This window comes from Leuresthes tenuis, unplaced genomic scaffold (genome assembly GCF_036924035.1).
Source record: "Leuresthes tenuis unplaced genomic scaffold, fLeuTen1.0.hap1 SCAF_20, whole genome shotgun sequence".
NCBI classification, from domain to species: domain Eukaryota; kingdom Metazoa; phylum Chordata; class Actinopteri; order Atheriniformes; family Atherinopsidae; genus Leuresthes; species Leuresthes tenuis.
The window spans coordinates 22,144,013-22,165,529 of NW_027325374.1; the positions used below are offsets into that span (position 1 = coordinate 22,144,013).

The following is a 21,517-nucleotide window of genomic DNA, read 5'->3' on the forward strand; positions in this document are numbered from 1 at the left end:
ATGGCACTGTTGTAGTCACCAATGTCATGTCATCCATGTAGGCCCTAACTGGTGTAAGGTGCATGCCATTCTGACGTCTCTCTCCACCTACAACCCACTTGAAAGCTCTAATAATTATCTCCATCGCCATTGTAAATGCTGTTGGAGAAATCGTACACGCTGCCATAATGCCTATTTCTAGCCTCTGCCAACCGTTTCTGAAACCTCCTGTACTTAAGCACAGTCTAATATCCTGAAAATATGCTCTTACTATGTTAACAACTACTATAGGCACTTTAAAATAATCCAACGCTTTCCAAATAAGGCTATGTGGCACTGAACCAAATGCATTTGCTAGATCCAGAAATATAACATGCAAGTCTTTTATTCTCAATCTCTCAGTCTGAATCTGACACTAAATAATGCTAGTGTGCTTTAAAGACCCCACGAAATCTGGAATTCCTGCCTTCTGCACAGTAGTATCTATTAAGCTATTCTTTGGAATAAGAACGCCTCCTGCCCTACGCCATGCTTTAGGAATAAACTGTTTCTCCCAAACTATTCTTAATTTCCTCCACAAAAACTTTAGGATATCAGGTGCACTTTTATAAACCCAGTCGGGGACTCCATTTTGCCCTGGAGCCGACGAAGCCTTTGCACGCTTGACTACCTCCTCAACCTCTTTCCACCTAGGTGGTCTAACATCCATCTTATGAGCTATCTCTCCTAATGGTGGCATGTCAGGTGGAAGGCCTACTACTCTACACTGCTCAAGATCTGAATATGTATTTCTTAGATACTCTTCCCTCTGACTTTGTTTCCTTAAGCTGCCCTCCCTTTTCTTGGTTAAACAACATTTGGCATCCCCTATTAAATTTGAAGAAACTAAATTCATGTTATTTAGCAACTAAAAAAAAGTGATACTCAAGTGCTGCTGGAAGTAGAAGGCGTGGACATTGAAAGAGTTCATGAAAAAAAGTTTCTTGGTGTAATAATAGATGACGAAATAAACTGGAAACCTCACGTAAAATATGTACAAAATAAACTGTCAAGACGCATGTCAGCACTCAGTAAGGCAAAATACATTCTGGACCACAAATCCCTCCACATTCTCTACTGCTCACTGGTTAAACCATATTTAAATTACTGTACGGAGGTTTGGGGCAACACTTACAAAAGCACAATATAATCAGTATCAATATTGCAAAAAAGAGCCATAAGAGCTGTAGCCCATCAATCGGAAGGTTGGTGGTTCGACTCTGGCTTCCCCAGGCTACATAAATGGTTAGAAAGCACGTAGTTATGTCTGCTGTATGAGTGCGTGTGAATGGGTGAATGTGGCATGTAGTGTTAGAAGCGCTTTGAGTGGTCAGTTAGACTAGAAAAGAGCTATACAAGTACTGTCCATTTACCATAAGGATAATTCATAACGCCAGTTACAAAGATCACACAAAATCAATAATCTTAAAATCAAAAACATTAAAATTCATTGACCTGGTTCAATTTCAAACATCACAAATTATGTACAAAGCAATCTTTGTAAATTATCCCCCCTCAGATTATCTGAGGGGGGGAATATAATCTAAAACATCTTTGTGTCCACACAACATTGAAAAAATTTTGTATTTCCATATGTGGATTGAAGCTGTGGAACCAGTTGGGTGAGGAGCTCAAGCAATGTCTAATCATGACTCAGTTCAAAAGGCGGCACAAAAACACGGTTTTCACAGGGTGCAGGGAGGATGAAGGGCTTTAACCATCATCAGGTGTTTTCACAGATAATTCATTCACTTGTTTATTTACATTATTTATTTTCTTTTGGTTGTAAATATGTACATTCATGATGTGCTGGCATACATACAGTATGTACTGTATATAGATGTACTGTATGTATTCCAAAATTTAAAATCATCAGTTGTTTATATATATATATATAAACAAACAACTGATGATTTTTAATCATTGAGACAGGGCAAGGGGTAGGATTAAATAAACATATGCTTCGTCCTACTCCCTCTCAGATATGTTTTGTTAACTTTTTTTGTTTGTTTGTTTTTTACTATTTTGATTTGTTGTTTTTTGGTTGTTTTTCTCATGTTATAAATAAAACATTCATTCATTCATTCAGCTTAGTGGATGTTAGTGGTGATTCTCCAGTGGACAACCCATGAACCCATGTGGCTCACTTCTAACTCACCCCTGTAAAAATAAACTTATTGAACTTTATTCTCGAGTCCTGCGTTTGAGTCCAACCCTGTGTAAACCCTGACATTTGCTGGTGGAATTATAAACATAACCATTAAGCTTGAGATCCATCTCGCATCTGACAAAAATATTTTCAACCCTTACTTAACTCTGAAACGTTAAATTCATTTTCAGTCCTTGTTTGGTTAGGTTTAAAAATAAAAAAATATGTGGTTAAGTTATAGCATTAATGAACTAATTGGTAGGGTTTAGGGAAACATGACATGGGTTAAAACTGGGTCTCTCCTAAACCTACCACATAAAATCTCTTTTTTTTGGCCACTGTGAAAGTGCTTTGAGCCTTCATTCTTTCTGTTGACCGGGGTATAGGTTGACCTGGTGCCCTGCTTTGTGCTCAGCATATTTATCTCTTGTCGCTCATGCCACAAATTGAGATGATATTCCAAAATCTCTGCAGGACAGACACTTTTCCCTTAGCCTAAAACTAAAAAGCCTAAACAGCTGTGAAGAAGGCAGGAAAGAGTCATCACAGGGGCTGTATTTCAGGTCACACAAGCTCTGCACATTTGTCTAGTGTAGGTTAACCTGTCACCATCTTTGCTACCAAGCTACACCAAATGAGAATAATTATGTTGAGAAATAAAAACTCGAGCTATGTAGATTGAGGCAGAATATCATCCAAACACATCTATTATTGAATAGGACGTAAAGTGACACAGTCTCAAAAGAAACATTTGGTCCAGAGAGAGAAGTGCAGATCTATGGATGTTTTTCTGCAAAAACTCAAAGATGTCTTCCACACAAAAAAGGTAACAGCAGTTGAAATAGCCAGCATTTAGCACACTGTGCACCACTCCTGATCTTAAATGTCAGCAGACAGTGGTAGTAAGCAAGCACCAGGCATGTTTTTAATCAATGACATTAAAATGAGCAGTTAAACTATTAGTGGGAGTGACTACTCTGGCAAATAAAACCATTAAAAAAAAAGTAAAATGTATTTACCAAATTAGAGAAAATTACCTCATATCTCAGGAAACATTGTGTTGTTGAATTTATGGTCTAAGTTGCCACATTATGTACATTTTTTACTTTATTTTAAGTAAAATAAAGTATTATTTATATGGGTCGACTGACATACTTAGACTGAAAAGAGGGGTAATTACTGCATTCAAAAGTTATGTTTAAACAGACAAACATTACTTAGATCTGATTAAACCCATTGTAATTCAAGGTTTTAACATAGTTTATATTCAATTAATGCTCTCTCCGGGTCAAGAATGAGATCCTTCCCCAAGTGGAGGAGTTCAAGTATCTCGGGGTCTTGTTCACGAGTGAGGGACGAATGGAGCGGGAGATTGACGGGCGGATCGGTGAGGCGTCTGCAGTGTTGCGGGCTCTGCACCGACCCGTCGTTGTGAAGAAGGAGCTGAGCCAGAAGGCGAAGCTCTCTATTTACTGGTCAATCTACGTTCCCATCCTCACCTATGGTCACGAGTTGTGGGTAGTGACCGAAAGAACGAGATCGCGAATACAAGCGGCCGAAATGGGTTTCCTCCGCAGGGTGTCTGGGCTCTCCCTTAGAGATGGAGTGGGAAGCTCAGTCATCCGGGAGGGGCTCGGAGTAGAACCGCTGCTCCTCCGCATTGAGAGGAATCAGATGAGGTGGCTCAGGCATCTGGTTAGGATGCCCCCTGGACGCCTCCCAGGTGAGGTGTTCCGGGCACGTCCCACTGGGAAGGAGACCCCAGGGAAGACCCAGGACACAATGGAGAGACTATGTCTCTCGGCTGGCCTGGGAACGCCTCGGGGTCCCCCCGGAAGAGCTGGAGGAAGTGGCCGGGGACAGAGACGTCTGGGTTTCTCTGTTAAAGCTGCTGCCCGCGCAACCCGACCCCTGGATAAGCGGTAGATGATGGATGGATGGATAGATAATAATATGCACACAGCCCTGTGATGGACTAGCTACCTGTTCAGGTATTTTGATGCAGCCTACCTCTCCCTATGTATTGCTAAGGTTGCTCTGTCATTGTAACTCCACAAACGTATTCCATCAAAGTCTATGAGAAACTAGCCTTTTCCATTGCTTCAGTGAAGTTTTAATCCATCAGAAAAGGGGCATTATGCATATATCAGACAAAATTTCGGCTAGAACACACATAAGACTTTTCTCTTTTTACAGTTTATGTTATTATCATGCAGTTCAGTGCTGTTATGTTTGACACATACAGACAGAGAAAGCCACCAATATTAACTTTGAACAAGCTGGTTTAATAAATTCTCATCCACTTCTTTTCTTTTTACTTTTTTAAGAAAGATTATATTAAAAAAAAAAAGAAAGAAGAGCTTCATATATAGGCTAGCAAATGTAAGGATTGCACAGAAAAGCTTTTCTATGACTTTTTGATGGAGGACAATAGACCAAACTGTTAACTTCGCAACACATCAAAACTTGTTAAGCTATGCTTAAAATTCCTTCAGGAAGAGGAACTCTAAGAACTCTAAGAGCAACAAATGCTGAACGAAAAAATATACTGGAAAAGCTCTTGATGTCGACCACAGCACCATGCTCTGGCCTTTTGCCATGAAATAAATAAACTGTGTAAAAGCACACACAAATAGTCTGTATAGATCTTACCAGCTGGTGCCCCCAAAAAATCAATACATGTCTTTTTTCTTTAGAATATCTAAAACAGCCAGACTCCTCGGTTTAGTTTGCCTAAATCTCTGGTCTTTGATTTTGTCATTGGAGCAGAAATAGAGCCCAAAGATAGCCTGATTACTTTGATAATAGCAGCCAGTTAAGTTAGTGTTTGTATTCATTATAAATGTCTCTTCAAATAACAGACAAGTAGTGTACAAGTAATCAAGAGGTTAACACAGGAGCAACAGCAAATACTATTTTAGCACATAGTTGATCTTATACACCCAAAAGTATAATATGAACTGCTCTTCCCAGTGCACAATTATCATATAATAGCTTAACTATCCATCAGACAAAGCAGCAAACTGTGCAAGGAACTCCACAATAGAGTCGTCTCTTTTCTAAACCTTGGAAATTTTCCAAATCAAATATTTGGGATACCGAACTAGTAAATGCATATGATTGGATTTTAATGCTGTGAAGAGCCCAAAGAAACAGACAAATACAGAGTTAGCTCCAGCACAGCTGTTGGTAAATAAGAACCGATTTGTTCTCTTATTCTCTTATTAAACTCAAATAATGAAATAAAGGAAACATGTTTATACACAGCTTGCATGGTTGTGTGTATCGTTTGTCTCTGTGTGGCCCTGAGATGGACTGGTGACCTGTCCAGGATGTACCCTGCCTCTCACCCAATGACAGCTGGGATAGGCTCCAACCTCCCTGCGACCCCAAATTGGAATAAGGAGGTATAGAAAATGGATGGATTATACACTCCAGACATTTACTTTAGTGCTCTGTGTCATGCGAAATACACAACATTACAACAGCCGTGTATTCATCCATTTTGTGTTATTTACCAGAGAAAATATGCAGTCTTATTCTTGCGAGGGCCTGTAACATTACAACACATTGTTGCTTTACATTTTTGGTGCCCTCTGAAGGGGTCAGTCTCTTCGGCTAGACAAAACACATCTATAGCTGTGCATAAGCATGGGCTCGCATGGATATTTGTTTGTACTACAGTGATGTTACATCCCAAAAGTAAAAGGGGAGCTAAAGAGCAAACAATGCCTAATTTTCTACTGATAATTTAGAATTACTCGAAAAAGGTCAGTTTTCATTTACAGTTCAACACAGTCAGAGCTACTGGAGAGCTTAAGGAAGGAGGTCAAGGAAGAGAAGCAAGTTCTGTTTTGGTGACCCTATTGAAAGGGAAGTAGCCATTGTTTGACAAAAATAGCAAAATAACATTTAATACAAGCTTTAGTTTTAAAAAGTATGCAAGAACAAAGTCATTATAAGGAGTGTCTTAAACTCATATTGCTCATAAACACATCGAGAAAGAGGGATGGCTGTGCTGTGAAAGAATAAAAAGTCACACTGGCACAATTTCACAGGGGGTATAAAAAGTATTGCCTGATTTTATATTGTGTTAGAAAAAAACATTATAGATTTAAAACAAGTAAATCTGTCACTACACCTAAAATCCAATCCAAACTTAATTTCCACACTTTTGATCACGCAACCTGCAAACAAGAAAATATTTTAAACAAATATTTAAAGTAATCCAACAGAAGCATGTGAGGAGATGCTTTTGTTGCTTGTGAGTCCATCTTTCAGACGGATTCCAAATTAGCTGATAATAAGCTGTCATTTCTCAACTGATTTTATGTGACCTGTTCCTTTGTTTAATTGTTCAACTAGCTATTTTTCATTAACACCCAGTCCTGATAAATGCATGCCAAAGGTTTGGGTCCTAACTGAGTGTCATGGCTTGCTAACCCTTGCTCAGAGTGTTGGCTTCTTCACACAAGCACTCTGAAGCTAAAATGACACTTGAACATGTTAAAAAAAAATTCTCCACTACTACAGTGCAGACATTTCCAACAGCATTCATATAATTTTCAAAAAATCTCAATTTAAAAGAAATTAATGGTTGTCCTGCTCTTAAAAATATATTCAAAAGCTTGTGAAAGCATTTTACTGTTATCTGCTGTTAATAAAGGATACTCTTCAGCTTCATGTGACGTGCTCATCCTTTGGCAAAATGATTGCTCCTGTTCTACCAAAAAAGTTGTTTTTCTAAGTAGTTAGCGTTTTACTACCATATTGTGCAACTGGGTCTTAGGTGGTGTGTATCCATCAATAAGTTTGAAGCAAATGAGCACAAAGAGCAACAAAAGTAGGGTCCAAAACTTTAACATATGTTGGCCTCTTGAGCTCACATCCACAACACAACATATTCAATATTTGTGAAAACTGCCACATACTGAATTGAATAAATTGATATATCGAAAATATGGTGTCCTACACCATTGCTATCAATGAATTGTATTTGAAGTTCTTTTTAAAAATAAAGTCTAGCAGTCAGTATTTAGTTCTCTGCTTCTATTTATGTGAGCCATCTGAACTTGTTACAGTTGAGCTCAGTACACCAATTAAATGAACATGACACGGAAGAAAAGCACACATTACAGGGCTGAGGACTGCTTTGAAAAGCTTGTGCATCTTCAAAGCACTGTTGGCAATTTACCATCAAATCATGGTTTAGAATTAGACATTCATAATGGGATGACACCATAGTCAGGATAATTACTCCCTACCATCTCATGCCTGATTTGTTGTTAGAACAAGGACTTTAAAAAAGTAAAGAGGAACTAATGTAGTACACTATCATATAATCTAAGTGTTTGTACTGTTCATTCAAAAATTCACAGTTTAGTCACTCTTTCATATGTAACCTGAGGCAACCTAGAGGTCCCAATCAAGATGTTGACAAATCAAAATAGAGCTGGAAGCTTGAGAGTTCAAACTCCAGATGATATTGACCTTCTATTAACATCGTGGTGAGGGCCACCCTGTTGGAAGATTTTAATTTCAGAATGTTGCAGCAACAAAAATAAAATAAAAATGCCTAGACCTCAAACTCTCAACACCTGATCTCTGACCCCGCAAGACAGCAAATTTCTACCTCCAGCACAGTAATGCAAATTTGGGATGTGCAGCTGCAAGGTATGAAAAGCTCAATATTTCTCCTTATTATAAAGAACCCCAAGATTTACTGTGAACAGTTTTATTGTAACCACACATTACAAGATAAACCTGATTAAAAAAAGATTTCCTTATCTGTATCAAGCTGGAGGCTATTAGGTATATTGAATACATATTTACAACCTGTGGCAGATATACTGCAGTAGTACAAAGTTTGAACACTTTAAGCATTAAAGCTTGAATCCTTAACACTAAAGATGTTTATGTTACATGTAGATTAAAGTTGCACAATACCCACGGTACCCCGCGGTGTCAAATCGTTACGGTTCCTACTATACTAGAAATTCTACACGACGGTACTACCGTGGATTACTATACTAACGGTGCCAGTTTCCGCTACACAGCGTCCACCTAGACCCTCCTCCTGGCTTCTCACCACTTGCTACTCCCTTGTAAACAAACCCACACGGCAACCACTGCAACCGAACTACACAGCTGCTGAATGATTGGCTGTTCGTGTTACTGGTGGCCTCCGGGATATGATAGGCTGTTTCCGCACGCTGGGCCCGCCCATCTGTTAGCTGATTGGCTGTTCGTGTGTTTCTGACGGCGAGAACGAACTCCATGTAGACAGTTCCACTTCGATAAAAATTTGTTTCAAAACTAAAGTTCTGTCTCGCCCAGACGCGCGCACGGTCACACACACTCACTCACCATGGCAGAAGCACCGGACCTGAGCAGCGAGTCTACCGCAGCGTGCTAGTGGCACCACTAAAAACAAACTCCAAAAGCCACATTTTGAACTATTTTGGGTTTAAACAAGGCACAGATGGGAAAGGAATAGACGTTGGCCATCAACTGTGCAGGCGCTGCCACCAAGCTGTAGGAGCCCAAGGAGGCAACACATTCAACCTCATAAAACATCTGCAGTGTCATCACCCAGATTTATATGTCGAATACCAGGTTAGTATTTCCTGTTTATTTTCTAATTGGCCAATATTAGGCTATATGCTCCGCGTACAGGCTGAAGAATGAGAGTTAAAAGATGTTAAAGCACCTAGAAAATACATACAAATATAGTTTCCACAGGGAATCAGTTCCTGTTTATTGTATTTTGTCCTCTATGTTTTATTGTGTTGGAGAAGAAGCATTATTGTCATTATTATTGTTTTTTAAAAAACAGTGGATTTGTGATCCTAAGTCGATTATTTATATTAGTTTATCAAGCACATAACAACATACGTAATTAATAAGTATTTATAACTTGTACATATACATTGCAGTTCATAAAAATAATTTTAAAAAGGCTGCAGTATCGCGATAATACCCGGAACCGTGATACTTTGTCTGGTATAGTATTGTGGTTACTTATTTTGGTATTGTGACAACTCTATTGATGAAATAAACAATCACTTCTGAATGTTGCAGTGTCTAAAACTTTATTGCTTTACTGCCTTGTTTCCAAGAACGTAGGAGCATAGGATGAACATAGTAGCATTTAGCAGCTGAATAGATGAATGCTGTTCTTGCAATTGCCAGGTTTTCAGATGCATGATAAAAATAATGTTGCTGTCTGTAGGAGGGAGCAAGCACACCCAGATAGCAAAAAGACTTGCACTGCCTTCACAACGGATCCGGAAAAGGGTCCGCCTTGGAATCCACTTGCACACCGCTTCTCGGAATGTAGAGGCTTTAGCTTCCCTTTAATCAATTAGCCTGGGAGTACCATTAATTGCTTGTGCATTTGGCAGATGCTTTTATCCAAAGCAACTTACAGGTAGAGTAAGGGGGTCTTGCTTAAGGACCCCTACTGGAGGTAGTACCTTTCATGCAGGGGATTTGAACCCAGATCTCCCACATGAAAAGGTGGCAATCATACCATTACACTATCCAGTCACCTAATCACTGTCTATGAAGTACCATTAGTGACTGGGTAATCCTCCGACTTAACATCACCTATTTATTGGCCTGTTTTTAAGCTGTCAGCTAAATTGAGTCTTTTTTTTTTTTTTAAACTGTGAGAGACAAAGTTCAAGAAAGCAAATTCTCAGACTTGTAATCAAATGAAAACTAAACCAACAGACACTTATTTTTATACACAGTGCAATTTCAAAATGATCATTTCAGCGCTCTGAATCTGAGGCCTTGATCTTTAATTGGAAAAGGCTGGAATGCCCACTCTGACTTCAGGGTGAGTTGTGTCTCAAGCAAAAGAGTTTAAGGATCTCGAGGTCTTGTTCACGGAACACAGTCTACAGAGATGTTTAAACTGCACTGCACTGTTGTGGGGAAGAGAGCCAAAAGTCAAGAATTTCATTTTACTAGGTGTTCTACATTCTAACTCTCACCTATGGTCATGAGCTATGGGTAGTGACCAGAAGAATAAGATTGCAAATACAAGTGGCTGAAATCAGAAATGAGGTTGCTCCAAAGGATGTCTTGGCTCGCCACAAAAAAAATTGAGGACGGGCTGAGAATAAAGTTGCTGTTCCTCTTACATTATAGGAGCCAATTGAGGTGGTTTAGGCATCGGGTCTAGATGCCTTCTGGACACCTCTAAGAGAGATGTTTTAGAAATGTCATATTGGAAGGAGGCCGCAGGGCAGACCCAAGACTTTCTGAGAATATATCTCTTGGCTGTTTAGGAAATACTTTGATGTCCCCTGGAAGACCTGGAGAAGGTGGTTGGGGAAAGGGAGCGAAGAAAGTCCAAAGTAAGAAGAACAAAACGGATTGATGGATATTTCAGAAGTCTATTATGACGAAATGTCAACAAATCTGCTAAGAAATCACTGAAAAAACAAAACTCAGACGGCACTCAACTTTTCCTCAGTATCACAGTAATCCAGTAGAGTAACTGGAGTAACTGTGTGACAAAAATGTGTAATTTCTGTTTGTTTCATGTGTTTCATTGTTTCATTACTATAAAGACCGTGTCCTCATTTCTGTATACAAATTGAATCTTTTTGTCAATTTTTCTTCTCTTCAGTGGACGGTCACAGGCTTAATGAATGTAATGTAATCCTGTAATCATTACTCACTAATTGTTTCCACAGCATTTTGTAGCATTAGCTTTTAATGATTAAATAACACTTTTGCCTCAGCGAAGGGGACATTTCAATTAATTTCTAACATTTACACATAGAGTCATTTATGCATACATTGAAAAAGTGCTGGAAAATTTTGCTTTAGAATCACAGTTGAAGCTTCAGATACTCTGAATGGAAGAAGAATATTGCTCCTAATACGGTTGCTATGCACCGGCCTTATTGGCAGCAAGTCTATTTAGCTCTCAATTTTGTTCATCCTTCATAGAATTATATGTAATTTTCATTTTATATCTAAACTTTTTCAGAGATTTTTAGTGATCTGCTTTTTACTTACATTTTGTTTTATTTTTTTTTATTTTTTAGACAACGTGCACTGCTACCAGTAGTAGAGAAGTGTACACAAGAGAAGACCTGTTGGCACTGTCAAGGATTGGACGCGGAATTAAACATCCAATTCCGACCGCTAAAAAAGCTGTACCATGGATGCAGAGCTGGAGTAAAACAAAAGGCAAAGAGGGACAACAGGAGGTGGACGTACAAGCCTTTTCTCTGTGATTATGGGAAACGCTAACTCGCTACCAAACAAGTGTGATGAGCAAGAGGCACTTGTGCAGAACCAACGGCTGTATAAGGAGAGCAGTTTGACCTGTCTCTCTGAGTCCTGGCTGAATGACAACACACCAGACTCATGTGCGGACATCAGACTCATGTGCGGATCGTGACCGGAGTACGAGTACGTTTTTTTTTAATCAAAGATGGGTTAAACCCCGTAATGTGATCGTTAAGGAGAGGATATTTTGTCCAGACATTGAACTGATGTCAGTAGGTTTCTGTGCGTTCTATGCACCCAGAGAGTTCCCACATACAGTCGTCATCGTTGTTTACATTCCACCGAGGGTAGCACCGACAATGGCGTATGACATCATCCATGACGCCGTTGCTAGAATACAGACCCATCATCCTGAGGCATTCATTGCAATCACAGGGGATTTCAACCACATCTCTTTATCCTCCTGCCTGACTGGCTTTGTACAGTATGTGGACTGTCCAACACGTGGAGAAAAGACATTAGATCTGGTTTATGCTAACGTGAAGGAGGCTTACAGGGCAGTGTCTCTTCCGCCACTGGGTATATCTGATCACAGCATGGTCTATCTACAAGCCACATACAGACCTTGTGTACAAAGACTTCCTGTTACTACCAGATCTTTCAGGAAGTGGTCACCAGAGGCGAGTGATGCATTGACAGACTGCTTTGATGTCACAGACTGGCTGTACTGCTGGAGGAAGAAGAAATGGACATTGACATGGATGGGAGGGTCAGCACCATCACTTACTACATTAATTTCTTAAGGGACACTGTGATTCCAGTGAGGACTGTAAGGTGTTATCCAAATAACAAACCATGGATCACCAGTGACATCAAAGACCTCCTGAACCAGAAAAAGAGGGCGTTCAAGAATGGGGATGGAGAAAGGTGGAGGAATGTACAGCGGGAGCTTAAAAAGACACAACTTCGAGCTAAGATGGAGTACAAGAAAAAGGTAGAGAGACAGCTGGAGAACAATAACACCAAGGAGGTGTGGAGGGGCATGAGGACCATAACTAGCTACAGACTGAAAAACTCTGTCCATGGAAGGTGATGGTAACAGAGCCAATTCTTTTAACCAATATTTCAACAGGTTTGATAGTGTGGCTTTTTCCACCTCTGCTGCTGCTCCCTCCACCCCCACCACTACACACTGAAAGAAATAACTCATAAGATTTACTTAAAAAATATATTGTAAGTATTTGCATGCAAATGATTTAAGTCAAATTCAATCCTGCAATATTAAGTAACACTCACTTGCCAATATCAAGTAAATGTTACTTTCCATAAAACATTACAGTTGTGAAGATATTAAGTAACATTTAAGTTTTATGGTATATTTATTAAAACAAATTAAGTAAAGTCTACTTGCTTTTCATAGGCAGGAACATCATTTTCTTTCAAATTTTAAGTAAATTTTACATATCTGTAGTATTTGCCGTTATGAAATAATTAAGTAGATATTAATTATTTTGTTGCGCTTGACATTTTAATTTACTTGGTTGCATTACATTACACTACTACCTAAAATAAGGTAATCATTACCACTTTTCTTTTGATAAATGTTACCGAATAAATTTAACCAATACTCTGCATTTAATATACACTCGTCGTCACATTTCACACAACTAAATTACAATTAAAATTGCAATTAAACTGTTTATTTTTAATTTTAAAGTTTAATAGTCAGACATAATTATCACCCTTATGACGTTAAAAAACACTACGCACAGAACATTGCAATTTCAACATTTAAATTAGTCCTCTAAACCAGCCATTCTCAACCTTGGGGTCCTGACCCCAATTGGGGTCGCGAGATGATTTCTGGGGGTCGCCAAATCATTTTGGAAAAATATAAAAGCACAAAATTAATGTACCTTCCGACTGGACGTTAAAAGGATAAGCGGTTGGTCTTAAACAGGCATTTTATTACTCAAAACCAGTTACTGTCGGTCGTAACTAGGCTACACCAAAACAACAGCGAACCTGTCCACTAGTCTCATGTCTGCCGTTGTCATTCACACATCAGAGCAAAGACATTTTTTTCTCCTCGGTCTGCTGTCAGCAGGAGCGGCGGCTGCAGAAAGCGTTCATAGACGGTCTGAAATCGCAGAACGTAAACTTAAACATTACGCTACTTAAACATTATAAAAGTAAGCGTTGTTACATTCATATTAAATTACATCATTTCAAACAGAGAGTTGTTTTCTGCTTCATTGTTTGTCCAAAATTCATTGTATCAACGCAGCGTTTGTATGGGATTCTGATCTGTGCAGGTCAGATTCTGTTTAGTGAAGCACTCTGTGGTGAAGTGGTGGGGGGAGAACGAAGAAAAAGATTTTTTTTAAAAAAAAACAGGCGCGTTGTTGTTGTTTTAGCCTCATCTGCAGCAACTTTGCTAGCTGTAAAAATGGAGCGATGGCTTAAAAGAAAAAGTGTTCCAGACAGTCAGCAGCAGCAGGGGTCCCAAGATCAGCCACCAGAACCAGCACCAGAGAAAAGAAGGGCACTGACCGGGCCGACACCCGTTTAAAAATAACTTTTTGCTCCTGAACACTACCAAAACCAAAGAGCTGGTGGTGGACTTCAGGAGATCTAAAACTCCATATCAGTTAGTCTGCATTGATGGAGGGGAGATAGAGACCTGCAAATACCTGGGCGTGGTGCTGGATAATAAACTGGAGTGGTCTGCCAACATAGAGGCAATGTACAGGAGGGGCCAGAGCTGTCTCTTCTTCCCGAAACAGCTCAGGTCCTTCAATGTCTGTAGTGATATGATATGCATGTTTTATCACATTATCATTGAGAGTGCACTGTTCTATGCTGTTGTCTGCTGGGGGAGATGCACTACAAACAAAAACTGTCGGCGCCTGGACAAACTGGTAAAAAAGGCCAGTTCTGTTGTAGGCAGAAGACTAGACCCTCTCAGTGCTGTGGTGGAGCAACGGATGAGGTGGAAACTGTATTCTGTTTTGGAGAATAATAAACATCCTCTCCACAGCATCCTGGCAGGTCAGAGGAGCTGCTGCAGTGAGAGGCTCATCTCACTGCAGGACTGAGAGGTTCAGGAGGTCCTTTGTCCCCACAGCTATAAGGCTTTTTAATAGTGACTGCTGACATGTTCTTCTCAAATTTATTTTCATCATTGATTATTATTATGATTGTTGTTGTTTTTGTCGTCTATTATGCAATCATTCGAAATATTTATCATTTTTTGAGCTACTCGACTAATTTGAATTCCTCCCACTGGGGGATGAATAAAGTATTTTTCTATTCTATTTTCTATTCTATTCCTCAGGATTATGGCAAAGTGACACATAGACCAAACATGCTGGGTTATAAATATATTGCAACCCAAGTTTATCTTTCCTTGCTCACTTGAGGCTTCAGACTGTTTATAGTTCAAATTATAAAGTTAAGAAGTTCTGGAAGATGTTAAGCATGACTTAAGGTTTTAACATCTACACCTTTCCAGAAAGGTACACATCCTCACTCTCAACTGGTCACATACTAAGACCTGTTCAAGAGCATGGTGTTTAATGGGACTGCTACAAAAGACAAAAAAAAAAGACACTGTGGGTTGTTATTCAAGGAGGTATTGCAGCCTGTATGCGTATGTTTTGAATATAGGCAATGTCTAGTAGTCATCTGAACTTGTGAATGTGACCTTGGTGTGAAAAAATGTCCATTCTTTTTTTATACCCATTTAATCCAGAATTAGCTACCACTGGGTAAGAGGCACGGTGTACACTGACAGGGTCGCCAGGCTATTATAGGGCCACACAGAAACAGCCATGGACACTCACTCCAAGGGTTAATTTAGAATCACAAGTTAAGCCAACATGCATGTTTTGGGGCAGTGGGAGGAAGCCACGGTACACACATGATAGCCACATGATAAACAAAGCAATTTGTTTGGTTTAGTAAAACATTTTCTCCATTATCCTTGGTACTACAGTAATGTGTTGAACGCCTTTGACATGATCAGCTGAGAACATTTCATTCAAAGTCTTTTGGCATCCTCTTTACCTGTTTAGTACTGAAAAATAGCTTTAAAAGAGATGCCAAGTGGTCCAAAACAAGCCATGTGAACTTTCATGAAAAAAGATTGAACAAAGCAAAACTCATGGTAACATCACTGGTAATGATAACAATAAATAATAAACTAAGCATATTCAAATAAAAGTTTGTGATACATAAACCCTTTTAATATCTACTGTGACTCAAGCTTCTAAAACTGCAATCCAACTCTCAATAGGCACTTTCCTTCATAGTTCTTACAACTAATGGAAGAGGTACAAACTCTTTCGAGTGATCGTAGTTCATATAACTATGTAGAGTATTGGTGAGGTTCTACCTTGGTTGGTCTTCTTACAACTTAAACAAAAAACATTTGGTTCATAACTGTACCGTAATTGGACCAGGTGGCAGAAGTAGAAGGAGATTGGCTGAGAGCAGCACCTCAACCATTCACTGTAAAAAATATAAACATCACTAACATTGCTCAAACAAAATTCCTGACATTTGCCTTAAAAACTTAAACAAGACATGTGAATGGACAAGCTGTGAAGTCCAGGGTCGATGGGGGATGACTCATGTCTCAACCACCAGTTGGTTATTACACTTTGTCACTTAGCTGTTCATTTTGCAGTACGAATGCAACCACTCAATCAGACTCCTCAGAGAGACTGTACTAATAGGTTAGTCCAGAAGTGTGTAAAAGTGTATTTCATCAAACACCAAGCAATATTTCACCATGTGAAATATTTTACATTAATTGATCACACTTTCTGTTTAGTAAATGAGAATTTGACACATTTTTTCAACTTGACAACTAAAGTCTATCATAATCAAAGCTAGACCCAAAATGATTAAGGAGAGCATGGTTGCAAATAGGGCATAGTGAAATTGACCAAGTGAAAGCTGACCGATGTGGGAAGTGAAAAAACATGAGCACATTTAAAGTGAATGTGAAAGTGATCCAAAACAAATTTAGCACAGTTTATCTGAAATAGAAAACAATCTTACCTTGTTTCAAAATTATCTCAGTTATAACCATTCAAAGACAAGGCAGATAGACCGGAAGGGTGGGGCCAGTTCACTGATACAAGGTGATTGTAACAACCCCTCAAACACAACCAGCGGGAATTCCAAAGAAACCAAGAATAGTGGCAGTTCCGGTTACAGAATATTCACACATATTGTATCGGGAATGCGTGTCTGATATACAGATTCGTCTGTTTTGAGGCGAACTGAAAAAGCAGGGTCAGTTTATACAATATCTGTCTGAACTGCAAATCCTCAGTTCTGCGCAGTGAACAGCGGAAACAGGCGAACCTGTAATTTCTCCCAGGTGATTTCAACTAAGGTCTAAAATAAGTATATTCGCATATTATTTTTAAAGACTGCTTTAAATACACCAGTTAGCAGTGAAACCAGCAGCAGAAAATAAAACGGGTACCAGTTATGTATTCACAAAACCATTATCACACTATATGACTTATATCGCTCCCCACAACGCAGAGTGCACTGCGCTCAGCGGTGCGCATTACTGCTTCATTCGATTAGAACTCTGACTAAATTGTTTAAGGAGCGTACTTCCAACTGATAAGGAGCAGAGGTGAGAATGGACTGAGTCTGCGAGCAACAAAAACTTCAACAAACAATCAATTACGTTCATTGTGGCTCCTAATGCTTTAAACCCACCCGTGTCATGTGCGCGTCAGCTTACTGCGCATCCAGTCCTGGAGTCAACACCGTGCCTGTTTAGAGTCTCACATGAACTCGCGCATGCACACGCGCACACACAAACACGTAGAAATATATACCCAACATGACTAAAAACAATCTGCCGCTTTCACTCCACCTGAAACGCTGCCTTCTGAGCCACACTTCTTGTGAGTTGTATAATTTTATAACACAAATTAAAACTGCCCTTGATGCTACATTTCTGGATGTATGTGACGTAAAACATGCCCTTAACTCACCTGATATGCAGACAATGAAATTAGTTTGAAGAATAATCAGTATCTCCCAAATTATATCCATCCTCTGTGTTCATTCCACGCACATTACGCACTGATTAGAAATGGGAAACAAATCATGCACGGAGCTTTAGTCCTGTCCTTCCGGGCTTGATCCTGCTGTATACTTTCCACCAGGTATGTTCCACACTTGACACATAGCAGGTGATTAAAGGCTGGGGACTGAATGCTACACGATCCCACCGGAAATATTTTTTAAAATCCGAAGATCAACTCCAGACAAAATAACCGAAGAGGATCCTTCGTTCACTTAGTTCTCTGTATTATTCCAGCGCGCCCTGTAACGGACACATCCATCCATCCGTCCGGCGCCGTTTTACAGAGCGGACATCCCGTTCTCACCACACCATGTCACACACGATCGCTTTAGTAAACTATGTGATTTGGGTGCGGTTAGGGAAGCAGGAGTAGAACGCATAGGTAACTGTGTTGGGACAGCTGTGCGGTACGTCCAACACCTGGAGACACCCCACAACTCAGTAAACTCGCATCGCCAGATGACAAACCTCTGATCGAGACTTCTCCGAGTCACCGCAAGGGAACAGCATCAAGGTAAATCATCCAATATGTAATTTTCCGGTAGTGACTGTCAAAATAAAAGTATTATTGTTAATTGGGCGAGTAAGTTTCGACGCATACCCAAAGATGGGCATCAATTCAATTCAGTTTATATAGCGCCAAATCAAAATAAAGTAAAAAGCAATATAAAAGTGAAAGAGGATGTTGAAGTAACTCTTATTTCCTGCAGTCAATCAGCAATAGCATTATTCTATTTTGGTATAGGCTAATTCTAAATCCCCCTTTGTTAAATCACAGTGGAGTTATTCGTCAGTGTATGTGGGCTGTTTTTCAGTAGTTTCATTGTTATTTTATGTGTGCTTTTATATTTTAGGCCGCACTGTCTGATTTCCGATCATGTTGTAACTAAATAGTTTCAGCGTGACACAGAGCTACTTTGCTCCTTCACTGCACACACCCTGTGCAGGGAATTTACTGGCATCCTGAGTAGATACGAGACCGAATTTGGAAAGTGTTTTAATGAAAGCAAAAAATAGGGACATCACTTAAAGTAAGAGGAAACAAATTCCCAGCAAAACCCAAACGGCGAGGAGCTCCGAAATGCACCAGATAATCTCTCCTACGAGAAGCACGACGAAACCCAGTGAGATAAAAATGTCATCAAAGATGTAATGTGATACTTTAATGATTAACTGCTATTTAATCCATACAAGAGAAACTATTTGATCCTCTTGCATGGACGTGCTGGTGCAGTCTGACCCCTATCGATGCTACCCGGCTCTGCGGTTCCACACCTCACACGGACACACCAGTGAGTGGCGCGCGGCAATAGGCTCTTGCATGGAGCGCGTGTTCATAAACAGGCAGGCAGGGGACGGCCCTTTGCAGGAATAAAAGTTTGTTTGGCGTTGAAATATTGCTTTCTAAGTGAAGCAGAATCTCAGAGAGAGATGTAGTTTTCATGCAGATCTGAAATGCAGATTTCAGGGAGGACCTTGAAGCCCGTTGAGGATCAAGCAGTTACAAGCGTGGACACTTGGACACATTGGAGGAGTGTGCCAGCAGGTTATTTTCTTTCCACCAGAAGATATTGCATAGACTTACCTTAATTTCCAACAGACTTATCCAAACCAAATCAAGCCTACACTTCTAAAAGTACAATCTATAACCTCAGTGAAGCTATACCCTTGAGATTCCCCTTATCACTACATACCGCCTTGATCCCAGCAGTATAACTGTTTACACTTTAATGTTAAACTGGCAGTCCCTCTATTAATATGTGTATTTTTTTATTTATTTAAATTTTTTCCCCTTGTCCTGTCCAGCATTATGGCAGCAGAATTGTAGTCTGAATACCTTTTATGCCAAACAGATTTGCTTTGCCAAGGGAAGTTTTATGAATGTAAAGCTCCCCTTGATGCCCATTTATTTATTTTTGTTTACAATATATAACATGTAACCGAACTGAACCGGACCGGGGGACAAGGAAAGAAGAAGAGTAAAGAAGAGGAAACAAAACAAAAATAGAAACAAAAACCAGCCAACCAGCTGCTACACCTGTAAAAAACCAAACAGACAACAATCCATGGTCTCTGTTGCGAATCCAGCCTTAGCGCCACCAGGAGCACCTGAAAGCAGACAAGCAGAGAAAAAACAAACACACAAACAAACAAAAACAAGCACAAGTAGCAGCAATGGCATACAACACAACTGTGAATATAGATGACCTGAGACGACATGATAATACATCAACTGCTTAGCGACCATGCTACTGGGCTAATAAATGTGTGTGTGTGTGTGTGTGAGAACATGCAACACCCATGGCACAGGACCTACATGATAACTGTGCTTAGTTATGAGTGTATAAGTGTACAGGGCCACAATCCACAGCCCCCCCCAAGCAATCAGAAGCAGGCAGAGAGGGCCACAAGACCCAGGCCACCAGCAGCCCCCATGGAGCACAGAACCCAGGAAGCCCACCGCAGGGACAACCACGCATAAGACCCAGAAGACTGCAGAGGAAGCCCCGGACAGAGCCCCCATAAGCATAGGGCAGAGGCCCCCCAGGAGCCAGGGGCAACAGCCCACAGACACCTGCCAGGCCCCAGCCACCCAGACATGGGCCGTGCACCAGACCTGGGCCCCAGGAGCCCGAGCGCCCCCAAACCCCCCGGCAGAGGCCCCACCCAATACCCGAGAAGGCCAAGCGCCCAAGACAGCCACACAGTGGGTCAGCGCCTCCCCCAGTGCCCCTGGCCAATTGCCCTGGGAGTCAAGACGTGCTCACAGGAGGGTGAAGTCGCGAGCAGCGGGGAGAGGCAACGCCGCCCCCCCATCGGGAGAAGCACAAGCAGGCCAGGCGACAGCAAGTCCCAGACCCAGGCCCAATCATCACCACACACACTGGCACGTCCCATACATCCACACGTCCTCCCTCCCTCAACTCCGCTGGGGCGCAGCGGGCACACCAAGGGGGGCCAGCAGCCACCACAGACCCCGAACCAACAGAATAATTAATTAATCCTCCTGACCCCTCCCGCCCCGAGCAGCAACCAGGAAGCAGGGGTGTGAGAAGACCCCTCCCCTGACCCTTCTGGCTCTTCAATATTTTCTAATAGTGAGCGATTAAAACTGAGGGGCAGACAACCTTGTAGAACTGGGAGCGCGGCCCTCTGGGCAGCCTACATACCCAAAGAGCCCCGCCCACCAGATGCCACTCAGTGCAACCACCCCCCAAGACCTAATGTGTGTGTGTGTGTTTGATAAGTAGTGATGTCTAAGGTGTAATTAAAACAGGGGCGGGGAACTGCAGAGTGCCGCCAAGGGGACCACCTGCGTGGTCTGTTTTCACTATACTATATAGTGGATGGGGCAATCCACAGCTTATTTACTCCATGCTCTGTGACAGTCGGCTAACTTCACACGTAGTTTGCTACTGTTAGTTTTGTGCAACATGGCAGGATATTTATCAGATTTTGACGATGTGGACGACAACTTTGAGTACAATGGACGTCCTTACCGGAGTGAATGAGCTGTGTTGCAGCCTCGCGCGTCGATGACATCATCCCAGTATACGAGTATGTAGAAAGCCCTCTATAAGCCCCCCGATAGCCGCCAATAGCAACAACACAGCAGCTATGAGCTAACATTGCAATAGTACGCGTTCATTCGTCTTAAAGTATTGGTGAAATAAAGACAGATAATGCCTTAATTAGAGGCTGCATCGTCTGAGCCCCGCTCACTCCGTAGATGCAGAGCTTCATAGTAGATTAACATATTTCATGCCAGAAATAAGGTCTAGGTTCAAAGAGTTCTCCTTTAAAAAAACTAATTGAAATAGGAGAAAGTTGCCTGCAATATGAATAAGCTAGTGATTTAAATACATTGTTCATCTGTGCACAATGATAGTAGTTCTGATATTTAAGAATTGTCTTCTCATTTTGAAGTTAGTAATCTGCAATGGTTGCCACATTTTAATGAGACAGACATGTTTTTT

The 21,517-nt window shown here is 40.7% G+C and overlaps 1 protein-coding gene across 1 annotated transcript in view; it reads right to left on the reverse strand.

Moving 5' to 3' along the window:
• Positions 1-18,025, reverse strand: part of ca10a (carbonic anhydrase Xa) — a 352,613-nt gene extending 334,588 nt beyond the window's left edge. Inside the window, exon 1 of the mRNA XM_072373770.1 lies at positions 17,446-18,025. Within this exon, the coding sequence (XP_072229871.1) occupies positions 17,446-17,506 (61 nt within the window). The 5' untranslated portion in view covers positions 17,507-18,025. The remainder of the gene's footprint in view (positions 1-17,445) is intronic.
• Positions 18,026-21,517: the final 3,492 nt, after the last annotated feature.